This window comes from Triticum aestivum, chromosome 3D (genome assembly GCF_018294505.1).
Source record: "Triticum aestivum cultivar Chinese Spring chromosome 3D, IWGSC CS RefSeq v2.1, whole genome shotgun sequence".
NCBI classification, from domain to species: Eukaryota; Viridiplantae; Streptophyta; class Magnoliopsida; order Poales; family Poaceae; genus Triticum; species Triticum aestivum.
In genome coordinates, this window is record NC_057802.1 from 120,641,568 (window position 1) to 120,659,148 (window position 17,581).

Here is a 17,581-nt window from a genome sequence, read left to right on the forward strand (position 1 = left end):
TGTGGACGCCAGTGGCCGTAGCGATGGGTGGCGCCCGTTCCTCCTCCACAGACGACGGCGGTCGGGAGCAACACGGCCGGGCTCCGCGAAAATATTGTCCATGGTGGCGGTGGGGGACGAGGTGCTCAGCATCAACATCTACAACGGCGGACGAGGATGGCGGCGCAGACAGGAAGAAAGAATGGAGGAGGACGACGGCTCATGCGCAAGAGGAGGGCGGTCGGTTTGGTCAATTTGGTGGGATTTTGTGTGTGGGGGGGGGGGGGGGGGGGTAGCATTTTTTTTCCTGTGCGGATGGTGCCGGACTGTCCGCCCAAACTTTTGGGAAGGGTTTGAGCGATCCGGTTGTAGATGCTCTAAGTAAACGTTGAAGCTCATGAAACTTGCTAATTTCTTACTGAATCCAGTTCTGAGAAATTTCAAACGGAGAACTAAGGCAAATGTTCTTTGACGAAGAGTAGTTTCTCCAGCTGCTTACAACTTGGACACTCATCACGGAGAGCCACACGAGAGACACCCACGCCGCGGGCGCTGGACGCGCCCGCTGGCCAGCACCGGAGCAGGAGAGGCCGTGGCAACGGGATCGTCCCTGAAGAGGACGACGATGACGCTGGCGTTGCCCGTGCTGCCGGCGCGGACCGCGTGCTGGGCCAGCTCCTTGGCGAGCATGGTTGCCGAGACCCTGTTGCTGTCCGCCGCCGTCCCCCACGCCACGGCGCTCCGCGACCTGCTGCGCAGCTTCCGCTCCACGACGCGGCACGCCTCCACCGGCGAGACGCTGTCCCAGAGCCCGGCGGTGGCCAGGATCAGGAACTCGTCCCGCGGGTCGCGACCCACCGCCGTGACCTTGGGCTCGGCGATCATGTACTGCTTGTACAGATAGCTCCCTGCAGGGCACAGTGTTACAGTAAGATCGTTAGCTAGCTAGCATGGATCGCACAAATTAACCCAGAAATGGTCGATCGATCCGGCCAATGAGTATGTACATACCAAATGCGCGGGAGGTTGGCAGAAACTCGTCAACTGTGTTGGTGGATTCGTCCACGCGCCCCCCGCCGTTTTCCACACGCTGCTTCGCATCTGGCCTGTTTGGCTGTGACGCACACAGCATGTTCGTACGTATTGTAAGCACTTGCTCGTCGATATAAAACAGAGTAATTACATTGTTTTTCGACTATATAATTTATATACGCGAGAAGATAAATTGTGTACATGTACATGTCATCCAGGATCTTTGGGTCTCGGGTGCCAATGCACACGAATTGAAAAATATTTTAGAAATTGCAAAAAAGTCAAAAAAAAATCTTGAAACTTTTTGGAATCGAACATGATCACGTGTTGTACTCATGTGAAAAGTTCCGTGAATGAATGACTTCCATGGTATTCTGAGCAGAAAAAAAAAACAAAATTGGCACTACATAAAAGTTTCTATTCACACTTTTTGTACTCATAATTTTGTTCTCTTGCCCCTGGAGCCGGTCGAAGCTATTCCTTTACAGAAAAAAATCACACAAGTGTAACACCTGATAATGATGTTTCCAAAAAAATCAGGAATTTTTTTCTTTTTTTGCAATTTCTAAATTATTTTTTCCAATTCAGGTCCATTGGGACCCGAGACCCACCGGGTATTTGGGCATGTACTACTCTCCAAGAGTTGGAGATATATTTCCTCTGTCTAGTTTAGACTATACCCAGTGAGTACATAGATGTTTTGCAAATTACGAATTCCGCAAAACCAAAAGTTCATTAGAACTTGTATGTTCGAATAGAGACTGAGAATTGAGACATTTGTAAATCAGAAAATAAACATCATTCCATTGTTTGGAAGAATTAATCTACATGTAGGCTACTGAGAAATTGTAAGCCCTATTAATTCGTATTAATGTTTGATTTCTATTAATAGAAATCAGGTGGTGGGTGGAGGGGTAGCCCTCTTTTTTTCATTCATGTATGCATACTGATGGTTCAGGCTTTCACCTCACATGTATAAAGCTACGAGCATAAATTGACGTCTGCACTATGTCTCAAATGGTACATTTGGATCTGACAACACACCCCACCCCAGAGGAATGGGCAAACCTTACATGGATGTTTGATGGACTAGCTTGGACCGGCTGGTCCTCATTGTCTTTGGTGGGGTTCTGCGCACACAGGAGCTGGTCATAAATAACTAGGCAAACCAAGAAAAGTTTTGGGTGGGCAATGGCTTGGCTACAGTGACATTGCACGTGCACTTCTGCCCTACAAAATTCACACGCAGAGCAGTGAAGCGACCTCAAACATCCATCATACTGTTTGGTGCCAGTGGAAAATATGCCGCATATTTTTATCACACCATAGGTATTTCCTGATCCTGTGCCACTCATGCAAACCTAAATCTTACTTACTGTTGTCACTACACAACCAAACCTACGTACTCGGCAAATGTACAAACAAGACCTCCCATGTACCAAACCATTCTTCTTGACAAGTGTCCTAGTTTTGTGCTCCTTTGTGTTCTTTGTGACTGTAGCCAAGCCATTGCCCACCCAAAAGGAGAATCTTAAGCATTTGGGAGCATCTACTGAGAATTTCAGTTGCAGAGGAAACTATAAACTTTTTAGGGGTTTGGACTCCGATTAAAGGAATGCGTTGTGCGATGACCTCTAAAATTTCTTGGAATCCGAATACAAGATCGCACCTAACTTAAGATTCTCCTTTTTACTTCAAAAATAGCCTTAGAAATGGATGGCTTGTGAGTCTACTACTTACTACACAAGTACAGATTAATTACTTGCCAGATTTCCATGGTACAACTGACAAATCACATCTAGCTTGTGATACGCGACATATAGAGCTTTTGCATGATCTCCAAAAAGATACGAGACATAGAGCTTTCGCATGATCTCCAAAAAGATACTACGAGACATGCATAGAGCTTGCATGATCTCGAGAGAAAACCCTCGTAGCTTCGCCCTCTGTGCTCGATCGGAAATGAAGTACGAACTAGGCACACCTAGTGAAATTAAAGTATAATCATCGGAAAGATACTGCTGTAATTACCCGGTGCTCGGAGGTGAGCTGCAAGATCTCGCCGCCGCGGGAGATGACGGCCCTGGAAACGCCGCAGTTGGCGAGCACCACGTACTCCTCCAGGACCAGCGCCACGAGAGCCGTCGCGCCGGCGACCGACGCGTCGACACCGCCTGCTCCCTCCAGCAGCTCCGCGTCCACTGTCTGGAACGCGTCCGCCATGGCCGTCCTCCACCATCTCTCCACGTCTCCCTGCGGCCCGTGGAGGAACCGCGGGGCCTCGGCGACCAGCTCGCGCAAGATCTGGTCCGCGATGACGCCGTGCAGCCGCTCCGTCAGGTAATTGGCGACGGCCGCGCCCGAGTGGCCGTCGAAGACCCCGAAGTAGTCCAGCCCCATGGGCGGCGACAGCACCGTGAACGACGGCACGGCAGCCAGGGCGCCCGTCAGCTCCGGTTGCCGGCCTTTGAGGGCGGACAAGCCGTAGGACACGTACAGCGCAGGACATGAACCCCATCCCCATCCAAGCGACGACGGTCCCGCCGGTGCCGCCGTCTCCGCTGCAGCGGCCTCACCGTTGGTCGGCATCACTATCTAACTCGTCTTTGCCGCGTTCCGGGAGAGACGGGGGGACCTCTGCAGCTTGGCTTCCGAATAGTGGTGCCCGAGGATGTCTTAAATCCTCCTTGGAGGTTCGTCAAATCCAGGCCTTACATGTCGGCGGATGACGTCCGGTCATGTCCGCGGACAATGATCATGCAGGTATTAAAAATATGCCTGCACAACCGGATTCATCAAATTGAATCCTTAAATTCATACTAGTCTCATGCAAAATAAAATTACATATATCATTAGATACATATCATCGGACTACCAAAAATTGACATGTTCTGCTACGAATGGAACAACAATGAAAAAAGTCGTCCTTGCCCTTGTCGTCTTTAATAGTGGCCGAAGACACAAAACAAATCGAGGCGGATCCAACCATGGCACGAACCGTCGTGCTTTGCTCTTTTGCCATGGCACGGACTGCCCTCCTTCGCTGCTTGTCGGTGATGTGGGCACAAAGGGCTTCCTCCTCCCGTGTCGGCGTGTGATTCCGCCGGCTCCGCCTTAAGGGCTACCATGGCATCCCGCGCCCGCAGCCTCGCGCAGCGGGCATGCCGTGCCTCTTGCTCGTTTTGGCTGCAAACCATGGAGGCGGATATGGCCTCCGTTTGGGCTCCCGGCGCCGCAGGGACGAGGCGTCACCTATGTGATTCTGTCGGCCAAGCCGGGTTGCACCGCCATGCGATGATCACCGTTTTCGGCGAGGCCACGGTCACGCGCCTTCATCCACCGGCCTCGACTGATTCTATGGATTCCCGCTGAATAAATTTCAACCGCGGGAGGTTGCACTCCTCCCGGGAGTGTCGAAGAGTAGCGCTGACAGTCATTCCTCCTCGGAACCACAAGGGATGAGGTCCCAGTCCTCAGATCCGGACCTCTCGAAGTCGAATAGTGCCCACCATGAAGGTGTACGCCGGAGTTCGCCGAAGAGGAGCTTGGATACTGTGAGAGGGGAGTGAAGTGGACTGGAGTGCGGCTAGAGTTTCGTCCGAACTGCGGATAGGGTTGACTATATGTGGGGTCGGTGGGCCAATGTGGGACGGATCTCACGTGTTGGGCACGTCTGGATGTCTCCATATCTACCCCACCTATGAGATGAATATGGGGTTGCCAGTCAATCCGGGCATTTGGGTTGCGTTTCAGGCGTCCGGTTGGGTAGCAATTTTACGCTTGGACAATCCATAGCACTCCCAAGGATCTGCTTGTAGAAGTCCTTAGAGCAACTCCAACGCGGCGACCCATTTCGTCCGCGCGCGTCCATTTGGGTCGCCGCGGACAGAAAAGTCGGCCCAACGCGCCGACCCAAGCGGACACGCGTCCGCTTTTCATCCGCCTGCCGACCCATTCCCGACCCATTTTTTACCCGGATTTGCATCGGCGCGGACACGAGATGGACGCACGCGCGCCCGCCTACTCCTCCCCTCTGGCCTGCTGGTCGGTGGCACATTGACCATCCTCTCCCATTCCAACAACAAACCCTCGCCCGCCTCCTTCGTCGCCGACGCCCATTTTTCCGGTGACTCGGCCAGCTGCCGGCGCCGCAAAATCCCCTTTGCAACACCGCCACCTCCCATGTCGCCCGCCACTGCCATCTTGCCACCGGGGAACCGAAAGCTGCCCACCCCCGCTCCTCCGACACAGTCGCAACCGCAACCAAGAAGCCGCCTCGCCGCCCCGACCAGATCCTCACCGGCGCGCTCGTCAGACACCGGCACGCTCGTCAGACACCGCCAGGGCAGCTAGCTGGTCTGAGGGCGGCGCGACTCCCTTCGCTGGCCGTCTCCTTCGTCGACGCTCGCAAGCTGTTCGAGAGTTTGCCAAGGTACAAAATGGACTCCGCCGACGAGTTCTTTTCTCACAATTTCCTTTGCGACTCCGACGATTCCTCGTCCGATGATGAGGAGGAGATCTTGGCTGCCGTGTTGGTCCATCACCACCTCAATAGCCAACGCCCGTCGTTCCGTGGCTCCATTCCGGGGCACCTTCCGGCGTTGAATCGCAACCGATAGAGCGGACATTTCCTTCTTTGAAAGGACTACTTTGACACAACAAACCCGTTGTTCAAACATCAGAAATTCCGCCGCCGTTTCCGTATGAGTAGGCATACTTTCAACCATATTAGAGAGGGGGTGGTCGGCTATGACGACTATTTCGAGTGTAAAGAGGATGCCGTTGGAAAGATTGGTTTCTCCTCTTATCAAAAATGCACTGTCGCCATCCGAATGCTTGCATATGGAGTGCCCAGTGATCTCATTGACGAGTATGTCCGTATGAGCGAGTCTACATGCCTAGACTCCCTGTATAAGTTCTGCAAGGCTGTTATTGCTGTGTTTGGCCCTGAGTACTTGAGAGGGCCGACTCCTGAAGATACAGCCCGTTTATTGGCGATGAATGCCAGCAGGGGCTTCCCAGGGATGCTTGGCAGCATAGACTGCATGCGCTGGGAGTGGAAGAACTGCTCTTCTTGGCAAGGTCAGTATAAGGGCCACTCTCAAGATCTCTGGATCTGGCACTCTTTCTTTGGCATGGCCAGATCACACAATGATATCAACATGCTTCATCGCTCGCAGGTGTTTGCTAGGCTTGCCGAAGGCAACAACCCACCGGTAAACTTTACTATCAACGGCCACAACTACGACAAAGGATACTACTGGGTGACGGTATCTATCCTCAGTGGACCAGTATTGTGAAGACAATCCCCAACCCTGTCGGAGAGAAGAGGAAAAGATTTGCCCAAGAGCAAAAGAGTGCTAGGAAGGACGTCGAGCGTGCCTTTGGTGTTTTGCAATCTTGATGGGGCATCGTTCGGTATCCTGCTAATACTTGAAGCACGCAGAAACTGTGGGCGGTGATGACTACTTGTGTGATCATGCACAATATGATCGTAGAAGATGAGCATCCGAAACGTTTTATTCGGCTTGCAAAACTATGTGAGACATTTTTACTTTTATTCAGCTTGTAAAACTATGCTATTATTAGGTTGTGGACTATATGTTTGCTTGTGAAATAACGCAAAAGTTGTGTGTGAAATAATGCAAAAGTTGTGCTATTTGTTGAAAAAGGGCGGCCGGCCTGCCACGCCGGCACATATGGGTCGACGCGTTGGACGTACTGCCGACCCAAATTTTAAACAGAGCGGACGCCGGGCGGGCGGCCGACCCAAACGGACAAAAAACGAACAAAAATGTCATCCGTTTGAGTCGGCGCATGGGAGGTGCTCTTAGGACTCCCAAGGATCCGAGTGTCCAGAGACCAAAACTCAGCTGTAAAGGGCCCTTGAGAAGTAACTAGCAGAGTGGCAAGATATAAAAAAAACTAGTAGAGTGGCATGCATGATATGAGCCATGTGCACTAGATTTACTAGAGTATATTATATTTACGGTCTTAGATTTTGATATGGTATCTAGTGCATAATAACTTTGACTAGTATTTGCAAATGAGTATGCTTGTGGAAGTTATACTTTGATTGCACGCATTCTAGGGCAATATCATCTATTTTAGAAACGAAGGGAATTCCAGTTTTTCTTGAATTATTCCTCGGTGCTGCTATTATTGGATTTACCACTATATTAGATTTGATATATTAATTAAATACTATAGCAGTAGGAAAAAATCATGCTTGACAATGTACAAATTTGTTGTTGTTGTTTGTTGTACAATATACAAATTTGTGGCCAGCGTATCCACATAGGGGGGCACATGAGTATGTATATATAAAAATCGACAAATCGACAACAGTAGAGTCCTTTAGAGCTATTTTTTTTTAAATAATACATTTTTTATTAAATTACAGAAATATTACGCCGAAAATATTATTTTCAAAAATAATACACCGTCGGCCCACTGCAGGCCGACTGGACCTAATCGGCCCACAGCAGGCCGATCGGCGAGCAGCAGGCTGACTGCAGGCCCGGCTAGCACGTGGCGGCCTCTGGTTGGGCGGGCCACGTCGCGAGGGGGAGGGAATGGGCTGTCGGCGTGGGTGCGCCCCTGTCGGCCTACCGCGGGCCGATCGGCCAGCTGCTGGCCGACAGGGTGCTGCCACCTCGCGCGGCTGGCCGGCTGCTGCCTTATCCTCCCCTTCCTCCCTTCTTCTTCTCCCCTTCCTCCCTTCTTCTTCTGTTCTTTTCTGTTCTTACCTTCTCCTCTCTCTACACAAAAATGCCACCAATTTATACACCTAAATGAGCAAGTTTTTCGCGATTTTGGCACCGTGAATGGATTCAACTCAGTTAGGGCAGCCAAAAGAGGTCTCGATCTACTGATGGGGTAGCTCGTGGTGGTCGTGGTGAGCATTTTGGTGGAGGTGGTGGTGGTGAAGTTGGGGCAGTGTGGTGGTGGTGAAGTTGGGGCAGTGTGGTGGAGGTGAAGCTGTTGTTCGTCGTTCTTCGTTGGAGGCGGAGCACCGGCAGTTTGGTGGCCGCCGTTCGTCGTTCTTCGTTCGCACGCACGCTTCAAGGGTATATTTCAGCCCACATTTTATTTTTCGTAGGTGCTCCGGTAGTATTTGTTAATATGTTTCGATGTGAAATAAATTAGGTGTGCGATTATTGTTATTTGCCCCGGTAGTATACGTAAATATATTTAGATGTCAACTAATTAGTTGTGTAAAAATGTGTAGTTGCTCCGGTAATAATCCGTACTATATGTGGATGTCAAGTATTTAGGAGTGTCAGTATTTGTAGTAGTTCCGAAAAAAGGTCCGTAATATAGGCAGTCCAGTCAAATATATTAATCTGTCAATATTTGTAGTTGCTACGGCAAATATTCGTAATATACTTGTAGGTGTGTGAATTGTATTAGTTGCTCCGTTAATATTCTGTAATATATAGCTAGGTAATATATAGACATGTCTAATATTTGTTAGTGGGGATATTAAGTTGTTGCTTAATACTTGTATTTCGTTGTTGAAAAAAAAATAGGTGAGTCGAGATGTCCGATGTAGTGAAGTTCAGATTTTACTACGGTCCTGGTACTGTCCAAACAACTGAGTTGGGAGCAGATCTGAGTGAATTTACTCACATAGAGGTGCCAATGAGCGCACCACAAACATGGTCTGTCAGTCAGTTGAAAGAATGGATTGCGGCAAGTTTAGGTCTTGATACTGAAACACACACCGTCGGTGTTCATGCATTGTGGACACGGTCAAGTTCAAAAATTTACTTTTATTTGAGGCCAATAGAGGGAGACTCCGATTGGGTGCGGTGGTTACAAGGTTGTGAACGAAGGGGATGCAATCCTGTTGCTTTAGTGCTTCCCGTCGTGAAGGAGGTCACTGCACATGAAGGCGAGGGTGGCTACGAAGGACAGAGCAGTCAGGTAGAAGGAGGAAATGCTTATGGTTACGAACAAGGACAGAGCAGTCAGGTAGAAGGAGGAAATGCTTATGGTTATGAACCAGGGCAGAGTAGTCAGGTAGAAGGAGGAAATGCCGATGGTGATTACAATGGCGAGGTGGACGCTGACGAGGTAGATGGGCACATGCAGAACCAGATGGAAGAAGAAGACACCGATGTTGAAAGGGGTCATGCCGATGATTCTGACGAGTCAGATGAAGAAGAAAATGCAGAGGAGGTCCCGAATCCTGCATGGTGGAATCATGACTTATCATCTGCAATGACCGTGAATGATGGACATGATTCAGCCTGGCAATATCACCAGAACAATATTGCGACGGGTGCTATGTATCCGAACAAGCAAGCCCTGAAGGATGCAATAATTAATTGGGCAATGTCCACGCAAAGGGTTTTCACAGCTCAGGTGTCCAGTCAGAAATTCCTGACAATGGTATGCAAGAACGCAGATTGTCCCGCCAGGGTGCACGGCTTTCTCCCTAAGTATGGCACAAGTTGGGTGATAAGTGACTTAGTTAATCACACTTGTCTTATTCCCTGCATCCCTCAAGATCATGCCAACCTTTCATCCACGCTTATTGCTCGATTGTTTTACGATGAGATAGTGCAGGGCAAAGCTATGGAAGTGAAGGCAGTCCAGACAAAAGTCTTCGCCAGGTTCAAGTACAGAATTTCTTATGGCAAGGCTTGGAGGGCTAAGCATGCGGCGCTTGAGAGGAGATTTGGTTCTTATTTTGATGCATATGACTCTGTTGTCCACCTCCTCCACACCCTGCAGCAGCGGAATCCAGGCACCTATATCGATATCCAAGACATGTTCATGCCAGAGTTCCCAACTGTGAGGGTGTTGCATCGTCTCTTCTTCTCTTTCGGTGTATGCATCGAAGCTTTCAGGCATTGCCGACCGGTGATATGTGTTGACGGTACTTTTCTCACAGGCAAGTACAAGGGTCAGATCCTGACAGCCATAGGTCAAGACGGCCAAAATCAAGTCGTCCCACTGGCATTTGCTTTTGTGGAGAGTGAGAACATTGAAAGTTGGACATGGTTCTTCAGGCAGTTGAAAATATCAGTTGTGAAGGAGAAGCCCAATGTGTGCATCCTTCATGACAGGCATGCAGGTATACTCAGTGCGATAAGGACACTGACAAACCCAGGCCCTGAGGAACAAGTTCCATGGCAGGACTTGCAGAGCCGTTGGTGCATGCGCCATCTGGGGGCTAATTTCTTCTCGCAGTTTAGAAATAAGAACCTGATGAATCTGTTCAAAAAACTCTGCAAGCAGAACCAGTTATGGAAGTACAATTTGATACGCGACAGACTTAATGTGTGCACGCAGAGACACGTGAGGGACAGGAAAGCTGCAAGAGATGCAGCGGTGAGGGCACATGTTGAAGCAGTAGCTGCACAGTTGGCAACAGGAACAGCGGCCGTGGAGGAGGAGCCTGTTGGGCTATGTGACCTGCCAGGCTTTGACCCACCTGGTACTAGGAGAAGGCTCGGGAGGTCGATTAAAACCTTCGAGCAGTGGATAGAGCATGAGCCTCTGGAGAGGTGGTCTTTGCTACATGACACACATGGAGCAAGGTACGGTGTCATGACAACGAACCTCGCGGAAACATACAACTTTGTCCTCAGAGGAAACCGGGCATTGCCACTTACAGCCATCGTTGAGGGTATTTTCTATGGCACCGTCAAGTATTTCAGAGATAGACGTCAAAAAGCAGAGCAGCATATCTTGAACAACCCAAATACACGGTACTGTGAAAGAGTCACGAAGTACATGGACAACAAGATGCAAAAAGCTAGGTCACACACTGTAGTCGCCATCGGTAATCAAGAAAGAAGGTTTGAGGTCCGCTTAGCCAACAACAAATTCGGATGTGCAAATGAGTTGAGGACGCATGAGGTGAAAATTGGCAATGAAGCCTGGCCAACGTGTGAGTGCACATGCAATAAACCGAAATTGCTTCACCTACCTTGCTCACATGTACTTGCTGCTTGCGGGCAGCTTGGAATGGACGCAATATCGTTTGTGTCTCCATTTTTCTGAAAGAGTCTGTCCTCAATACCTGGACAGGTGAGCTGATGGGTTTTCGATCAATGGGTAATTTCAACAGCGTCAACCCCGCCGAAAGGCGTTACATTCCAAACCCAGAGCATATGCGTACAAGTAGAGGCAGACGGCAGTGTCAGCGCATCCGAAATGATATGGATGAATCTGAAGCAGGAGGTCCGACTAGGCAATGCATTCTATGCAATGAATTTGGCCATAGGGACACTAATTGTCCCACTTTCCTCACTGGGCGTGGACGAGGCAACCGGGGAAGAAGAGGAGGTAGAGGCAGTAGACGAGTAAGGGCGAGAGGAAGAAGCTAAGCTAGCAGTAGTATGTTCTGAATTTGTATTAAGTGTGGCACTATGTTTTGAATTTGTATTAAGTGTGGCACTATGTTCTGAATTTGTATTAAGTGTGGCACTATGTTCTGAATTTGTATTAAGTGTGGCACTATGTTCTGAATTTGTATTAAGTGTGGCACTATGTTCTGAATTTTTATTAAGTGTGGCACTATGTTCTGAATTTGTAATAAGTGTGACACTATGTTCTGAATTTTTATTAAGTGTGACACTATGTGCTGAATTTTGTATGTGCAGGAATGTCGGGATTGTGGTTGCTGAATGGGGACATTGATAGGGGTCATCGTGCTGCGATATGGTATGAGCGCAAGCTTGAGCCTCTGGTCACTCGCACTCCTAAGGAAAACTGGAAGATACACTCAGGATGGCTTCAGCGGTACGTGCTTTATTAATTTGCACACTGACATGCATATTAATGGTTGAAATGGGAGACACTAACTGAAAAGTTCTCTGATGAAGGTTGAAATGGGCCGGCCTTTTACCTTTCGCGCGTCTGGTTGAGTCTATCCCGGGTGAGAAACGCCTCGCCATCGATGGGTCTTTGCTGAGCTGCTTAGTGGACCGTTGGAGGCCAGAGACCCACACGTTTCACTTCAGATGGGGAGAGATGGCTCCTACTCTGGAGGATGTGTCACTTTTGCTCGGACTACCGTTGGCAGGTCATGCCGTAGGACCGTTGGACGCACCGGCTGGTTGGGAGCGAGCTCTTACACAACGTTTTCATGGTGTTTTTCCGGATGCTCCGGATCCGGTATGGGAGCATCACGGACCTAAGTATGAGTGGTTGCTAAATTTCCGGGTAATTTCCCCTACCTATTATCTTCAATTATCGTGCATACAGTTTTACAGAAAATAATTGCGGCTTACTAAAACTTTCTCTTCGCTTAATGCAGATCCAGAACTTCCGGGCGCCGTTGACTGCGGAACAGATCACTCGGAGCCTGGAGGCCTACTTACTGTGGCTTTTCGGCAAGGTGATGTTCACGGAGAACCATGTCACCACTATTAGCGCCCTCTACATCCCTATGGCACTCGAGATAGCGAGCGCTCAGACGGCGGATCAGATCAGACAGAGGAGTTGGGGTTCGGCGGTCTTAGCGGCTACATACCGAGGTATGTGCAACGGTTGCCAGCTTACATCGAGAAAGCCAGCCCTTCTTGGATGCCCTCTATTCCTACAGCTGTGGTCGTGGGAGAGGTTCTCTATAGGGCGACCAGATGTACGTGTTCATGAGCCTATAGACGCCATGTTTGATGTTGACGGCATCGACATGCCTACTTTCGGTCTGTGTTGGACACGTCGCGAGGTATGGCGCACCGTGTTGTAGTTTAATGCAACTTTTTTCTGCACAAGAGATAGTTCGATGCTAGCGGCTACTAACTTTTCTTCTCTGCAGAGACGCTTTGCTAGTGATCAGACCAGGAAGGCATACACAGCATTGAACGAGCAGTTCGATGCGTACACCGGGGTCATCTGGCAGCCCTACACGGAAGCAGCCATACAAGCGAGATACCCTGGTGGTATGTCTGTGCTATGCACAAGGGACCGAGATTACTGGATGACAAAATCTAAGATCATCTTCGATGTCTTCGTCGAGGAGATGGCACAACAGAGGGTTATGAGGCAATTTGGTCTTCTGCAGTTGGAGCTACCTCCCCCTATAGAGAACCCGGTGCCAGCACACATCCACAGGTATTAACCAGTTTTTCAATGTTGCATTATCTTTCATAGTACTCCATTCGAAGCTTTAGGTAATTGTTGAACACACACCACAATTTTAGGACGACAAGGAAGGGCATGACCAGGACTACTGCTGACTGGCTAGTTAGACTAGAGCCGTATGTTATAGAATGGGAGACAGCAAACACAAATCTATGGCACGAGAATCACAATTTCGATCTCGATGAATTCAATCTCTATTTGCGGCGCTACATGACCGGAACACGGTTACGCATTGTTGAGTACTCCCACCCAGAGGAGATACCGGATCCTACTCCGTCGGATATGTACCCGAGCTATGATACTTCGGGCTCTAGGCAGTACGCGGTAAGATATATTTTCTTTACGTAATGTTGTCACATACTTTGACGTGCAAGAGACAGACATTATTAATCGTCATGGAAATTTGCAGGCTACCTTGACACGCGAACTCTACGACGACGTGACCACCTTTGGACGATCACTATCGTCTGGACCTCTTCTTCAGCATCGTCCAGTGCTACAGCCCTTCTTCGAAAGAATTCAGAATAAGATACGGACTGTGTACGAGGCTATCACGTGCACCCGGAGAACCGATGTTGTTCAGCACCAGCAGGAGCAGCCGCGTCACTCCATGCACCGACATCAACCACGTCCACGTCTAGCACATCAGCCGACAACCAGGCCACCCCGTCCTGACCAACCTGGCAGTTCTACGTGGCACCCGCAGCACTATGGTCCCACGTCGAGCTTCGTGTTTTCTCCACAGCCACAGCAACACGGTCCCTCGTCGAGCTTCGTGTTATCTCCACAGCCACAGCAGCACGGTCCCTCGTCCAGTTTCGTGTTTGAGCCAGAGCAGACGTCACAGCCAGCAGGTATGTGTCTTCATATTTATTGTTTTCAATATTAATTGACGCGACCTCATTCTTCATGATGAAACGTTCCATCGCGTAGGAGCCTATGGATATCAGGCGTCTATGTCGGCATCACATGATACGTGGGGGAGTGATCAACATCCCGAGGAGAACATACAGGCTCAGATGTCGCAGCACACCCAGTGGATGAACATGTTTTCGACTCCTCCACCAGGCCCCACACAGGATACACAGCATGACCAGGGAGAGTCTGAGATTCCTCCTCGTCACATTAGGGCACCCGACAGGTTGGGATGGTCGCCGCTTCCAGATCCGCCTCCCCGCCAGGCCAGACGTCGTCACTGACGCTTCTATCTATCAGTAGAGACATTACCATCTATTTCTGTGTGAGACTTATGTCTATTCTATGTATGAGACAAATGACTATGTACTTATGTACGAGACATATGCCTACTCTATTTTAGTACTCTGTTATCCGAACTACAAGATCATATTTAGATAGAACATAATATTCATACAACGAGACATTACAAACAACTAGATAGAACTACATCTAAATTAAATGGTACGTAACTGAACTCACACCATACAGCATAAAAACTACATGAAGTCATCATCGTCATCCTCGATCGATGCAGAACTCTTGCCCTTCGACGATGAAGAACTCTTGCCCTTCGACGATGCAGAAACCTTGCCCTTCGATGATGAAGAACCCTTTCCCGCCATATGTTCGCTCCAACTATTTCCCGCCACCCGTTTCCCGCCACCCATTTCCCGCCATACCGCAGTCGTTCTTTCCCGCCATTTTATCCTCTCTACCTATAAAACCCCCTTCAGACGGAGGTGGATAAGCATTGCAGTGTGGTGGTGGTGAAGTTGGGGCAGTGTGGTGGAGGTGAAGCTATTGTTCGTCGTTCTTCGTTGGAGGCGGAGCACCGGCAGTTTGGTGGCCGCCGTTCGTCGTTCTTCGTTCGCACGCACGCTTCAAAGGTATATTTCAGCCCACATTTTATTTTTCGTAGGTGCTCCGGTAGTATTTGTTAATATGTTTCGATGTGAAATAAATTAGGTGTGCGATTATTGTTATTTGCCCCGGTAGTATACGTAAATATATTTAGATGTCAACTAATTAGTTGTGTAAAAATGTGTAGTTGCTCCGGTAATAATCCGTACTATATGTGGATGTCAAGTATTTAGAAGTGTTAGTATATGTAGTAGTCCAGAAAAAAGGTCCGTAATATAGGCAGTCCAGTCAAATATATTAATCTGTCAATATTTGTAGTTGCTACGGCAAATATTCGTAATATACTTGTAGGTGGGTGAATTGTATTAGTTGCTCCGTTAATATTCTGTAATATATAGCTAGGTAATATATAGACATGTCTAATATTTGTTAGTGGGGATATTAAGGGGTAGGTTAGGTACTCAATGCGATTTGTGTGTTGCAGATGGCTAAGGGTACTCAGTGGGTGCTTAGCCCTATTGTTCATGTCCAAGGCTTTTCTCCAAGTGTTGTGCAAGTTAGTGAAGTGGACCTCACTTTTGATTGGTTGAAGACTAAATTCATGTTGAAGCAAGGGTTGAAGGAAGACGATTTTGTGTACTACGTCAGCAGGAAGCAGTCAGATGGCCCTGGGGAAAGAAAATTGATTGACATAACTGATGATGGCAAGATTCAAGAAATGCTGAGCGAATGGGAATGGAAAAGGGTTGTTGAGTTGCATTGCTACAGGAAACCGAGTTATATGTGATGAATTTGTCATTCGAGATCCGCCTCTCCGCCAGGCCAGACGTCGTCACTGACGCTTCTATCTATCAGTAGAGACATTACCATCTATTTCTGTGTGAGACTTATGTCTATTCTATGTATGAGACAAATGACTATGTACTTATGTACGAGACATATGCCTACTCTATTTTAGTACTCTGTTATCCGAACTACAAGATCATATTTAGATAGAACATAATATTCATACAACGAGACATTACAAACAACTAGATAGAACTACATCTAAATTAAATGGTACGTAACTGAACTCACAACATACAGCATAAAAACTACATGAAGTCATCATCGTCATCCTCGATCGATGCAGAACTCTTGCCCTTCGACGATGAAGAACTCTTGCCCTTCGACGATGCAGAAACCTTGCCCTTCGATGATGAAGAACTCTTGCCCTTCGACGATGCAGAACCCGGAAGCGGCGGCATGAAGATATCATCTTCGTCCTCGCTCTCCTCAGTCCATAAACATGGATTATTTGCTGCAATCCTTCTGAAAGTTTCACTCTTCGGCACCACTACCTTCTTTCCACCTGTCATGCAACCTAAGAAGTTCTTTACGTACCTCCTCATAGGTCCTTTCAGGCCACCCAGACCTACGTAATTGGTGAGCCAACTCATTCATTATGGTGTCACTACCGGTGAGTTCGTCCCATGGAACTATCCTATTATCCATCCTGAAATCGGTAGCTAGCCTCAGAAGAGTCCTGCTCATCCCAGGGTGAAAACTACGATCGAAAGGATAATGGGACATCTCAACTACACTACACTGCAATGCTTATCCACCTCCGTCTGAAGGGGGTTTTATAGGTAGAGAGGAGAAAATGGCGGGAAAGAACGACTGCGGTATGGCGGGAAAGGGTTGGCGGGAAATGGGTGGCGGGAAACGGGTGGCGGGAAGGTGGCGGGAAATAGTTGGCGCGAACATATGGCGGGAAAGGGTTGTGCGGAATACGTCATAGTTTTACAAAAAAAACCAGGGATCATTCGGAAAAAATGGTGGCATGCACCAGTCGGCCCACAGCAGGCCAACTGAGCCTAGTCAGCCCACTGCAGGCCTATCGGCCAACTGCAGGCCGACTGGACCCTGTCGACCAACTGCAGGCCGACTGGACTTGATCTGGTGGCCGACAGCCCAATCGGCCAGCAGCAAGCAGATGGGCCACCAGTCGGCCTGCTGTGGGCTGACTAGGCTCAGTCGGCCTGCAGCGGGCCGACGGTGTATTATTTTTGAAAATTATTTTTTCAGTGTAATATTTCTGTAATTTAATTAAAAAATGTATTATTTAAAAAAAATTAGCTCCTTTAGACCGACACTATGCCTGTATCGAAGAAGGTGGTGGATCGATCCGTAGGTTATGCTGCCACCCATGTTGGGAAAAAATCTCCGTAGCCACCTGCTCCAATCGCGTACACACCACCATGAACGGCTGTTGTAGCATAGACCACATACGTAGCGAGTGCGTACACCGGAAAATAACCTGTAGAGGAGAAGCATTTTTGCCATTAAAAACCAAATCATTTCTACATAGCCAAAGCGACCAAATTAAGGCATACGCTCCCACCCTTATTAGCGTTTTGAACCTATTTGTAATACCGTCCAACCAATGACCAAAAATATTGGCAACACTTGTGGGCGGATACAAATTTGACGCTATTTGGATGACTGACCACGTAGAACGTGCAAACTTGCATTGGAAAAAGAGGTGTTTGATTGTCTCGTCATGAATACAAAAAGAACACTTCTTACTCCCTCACCAGTTTCGCCGTGCGAGGTTGTCTTTGGTTAACACAACTCCCCTACGGAGATACCACATGAAGATTTTCAC

At 48.6% G+C, this 17,581-nt stretch overlaps 1 protein-coding gene across 1 annotated transcript; it reads right to left on the reverse strand.

The window, feature by feature from the left end:
* Positions 1-407: 407 nt before the first annotated feature.
* Positions 408-3,640, reverse strand: LOC123074322 (probable protein phosphatase 2C 8). The gene is made up of 3 exons (XM_044497199.1): positions 3,043-3,640; positions 991-1,093; positions 408-887 (listed from the first exon to the last, which is right to left on the reverse strand). The coding sequence occupies exons 1-3, from the start codon at positions 3,598-3,600 to the stop codon at positions 493-495; spliced, it is 1,056 nt and encodes a 351-aa protein (XP_044353134.1). The 5' UTR covers positions 3,601-3,640; the 3' UTR covers positions 408-492.
* Positions 3,641-17,581: the final 13,941 nt, after the last annotated feature.

Bases quoted from the DNA above. Each gene is read 5' to 3' on its own strand.
- LOC123074322 (XM_044497199.1), bottom strand. From the start codon at position 3,600: ATGCCGACCAACGGTGAGGCCGCTGCAGCGGAGACGGCGGCACCGGCG. The intron at 1,094-3,042 runs GTAATTACAGCA...TGTGCGTCACAG, and splicing joins AGCTCACCTCCGAGCACCGG to CCAAACAGGCCAGATGCGAA. The intron at 888-990 runs GTATGTACATAC...TGTGCCCTGCAG, and splicing joins GCCAACCTCCCGCGCATTTG to GGAGCTATCTGTACAAGCAG.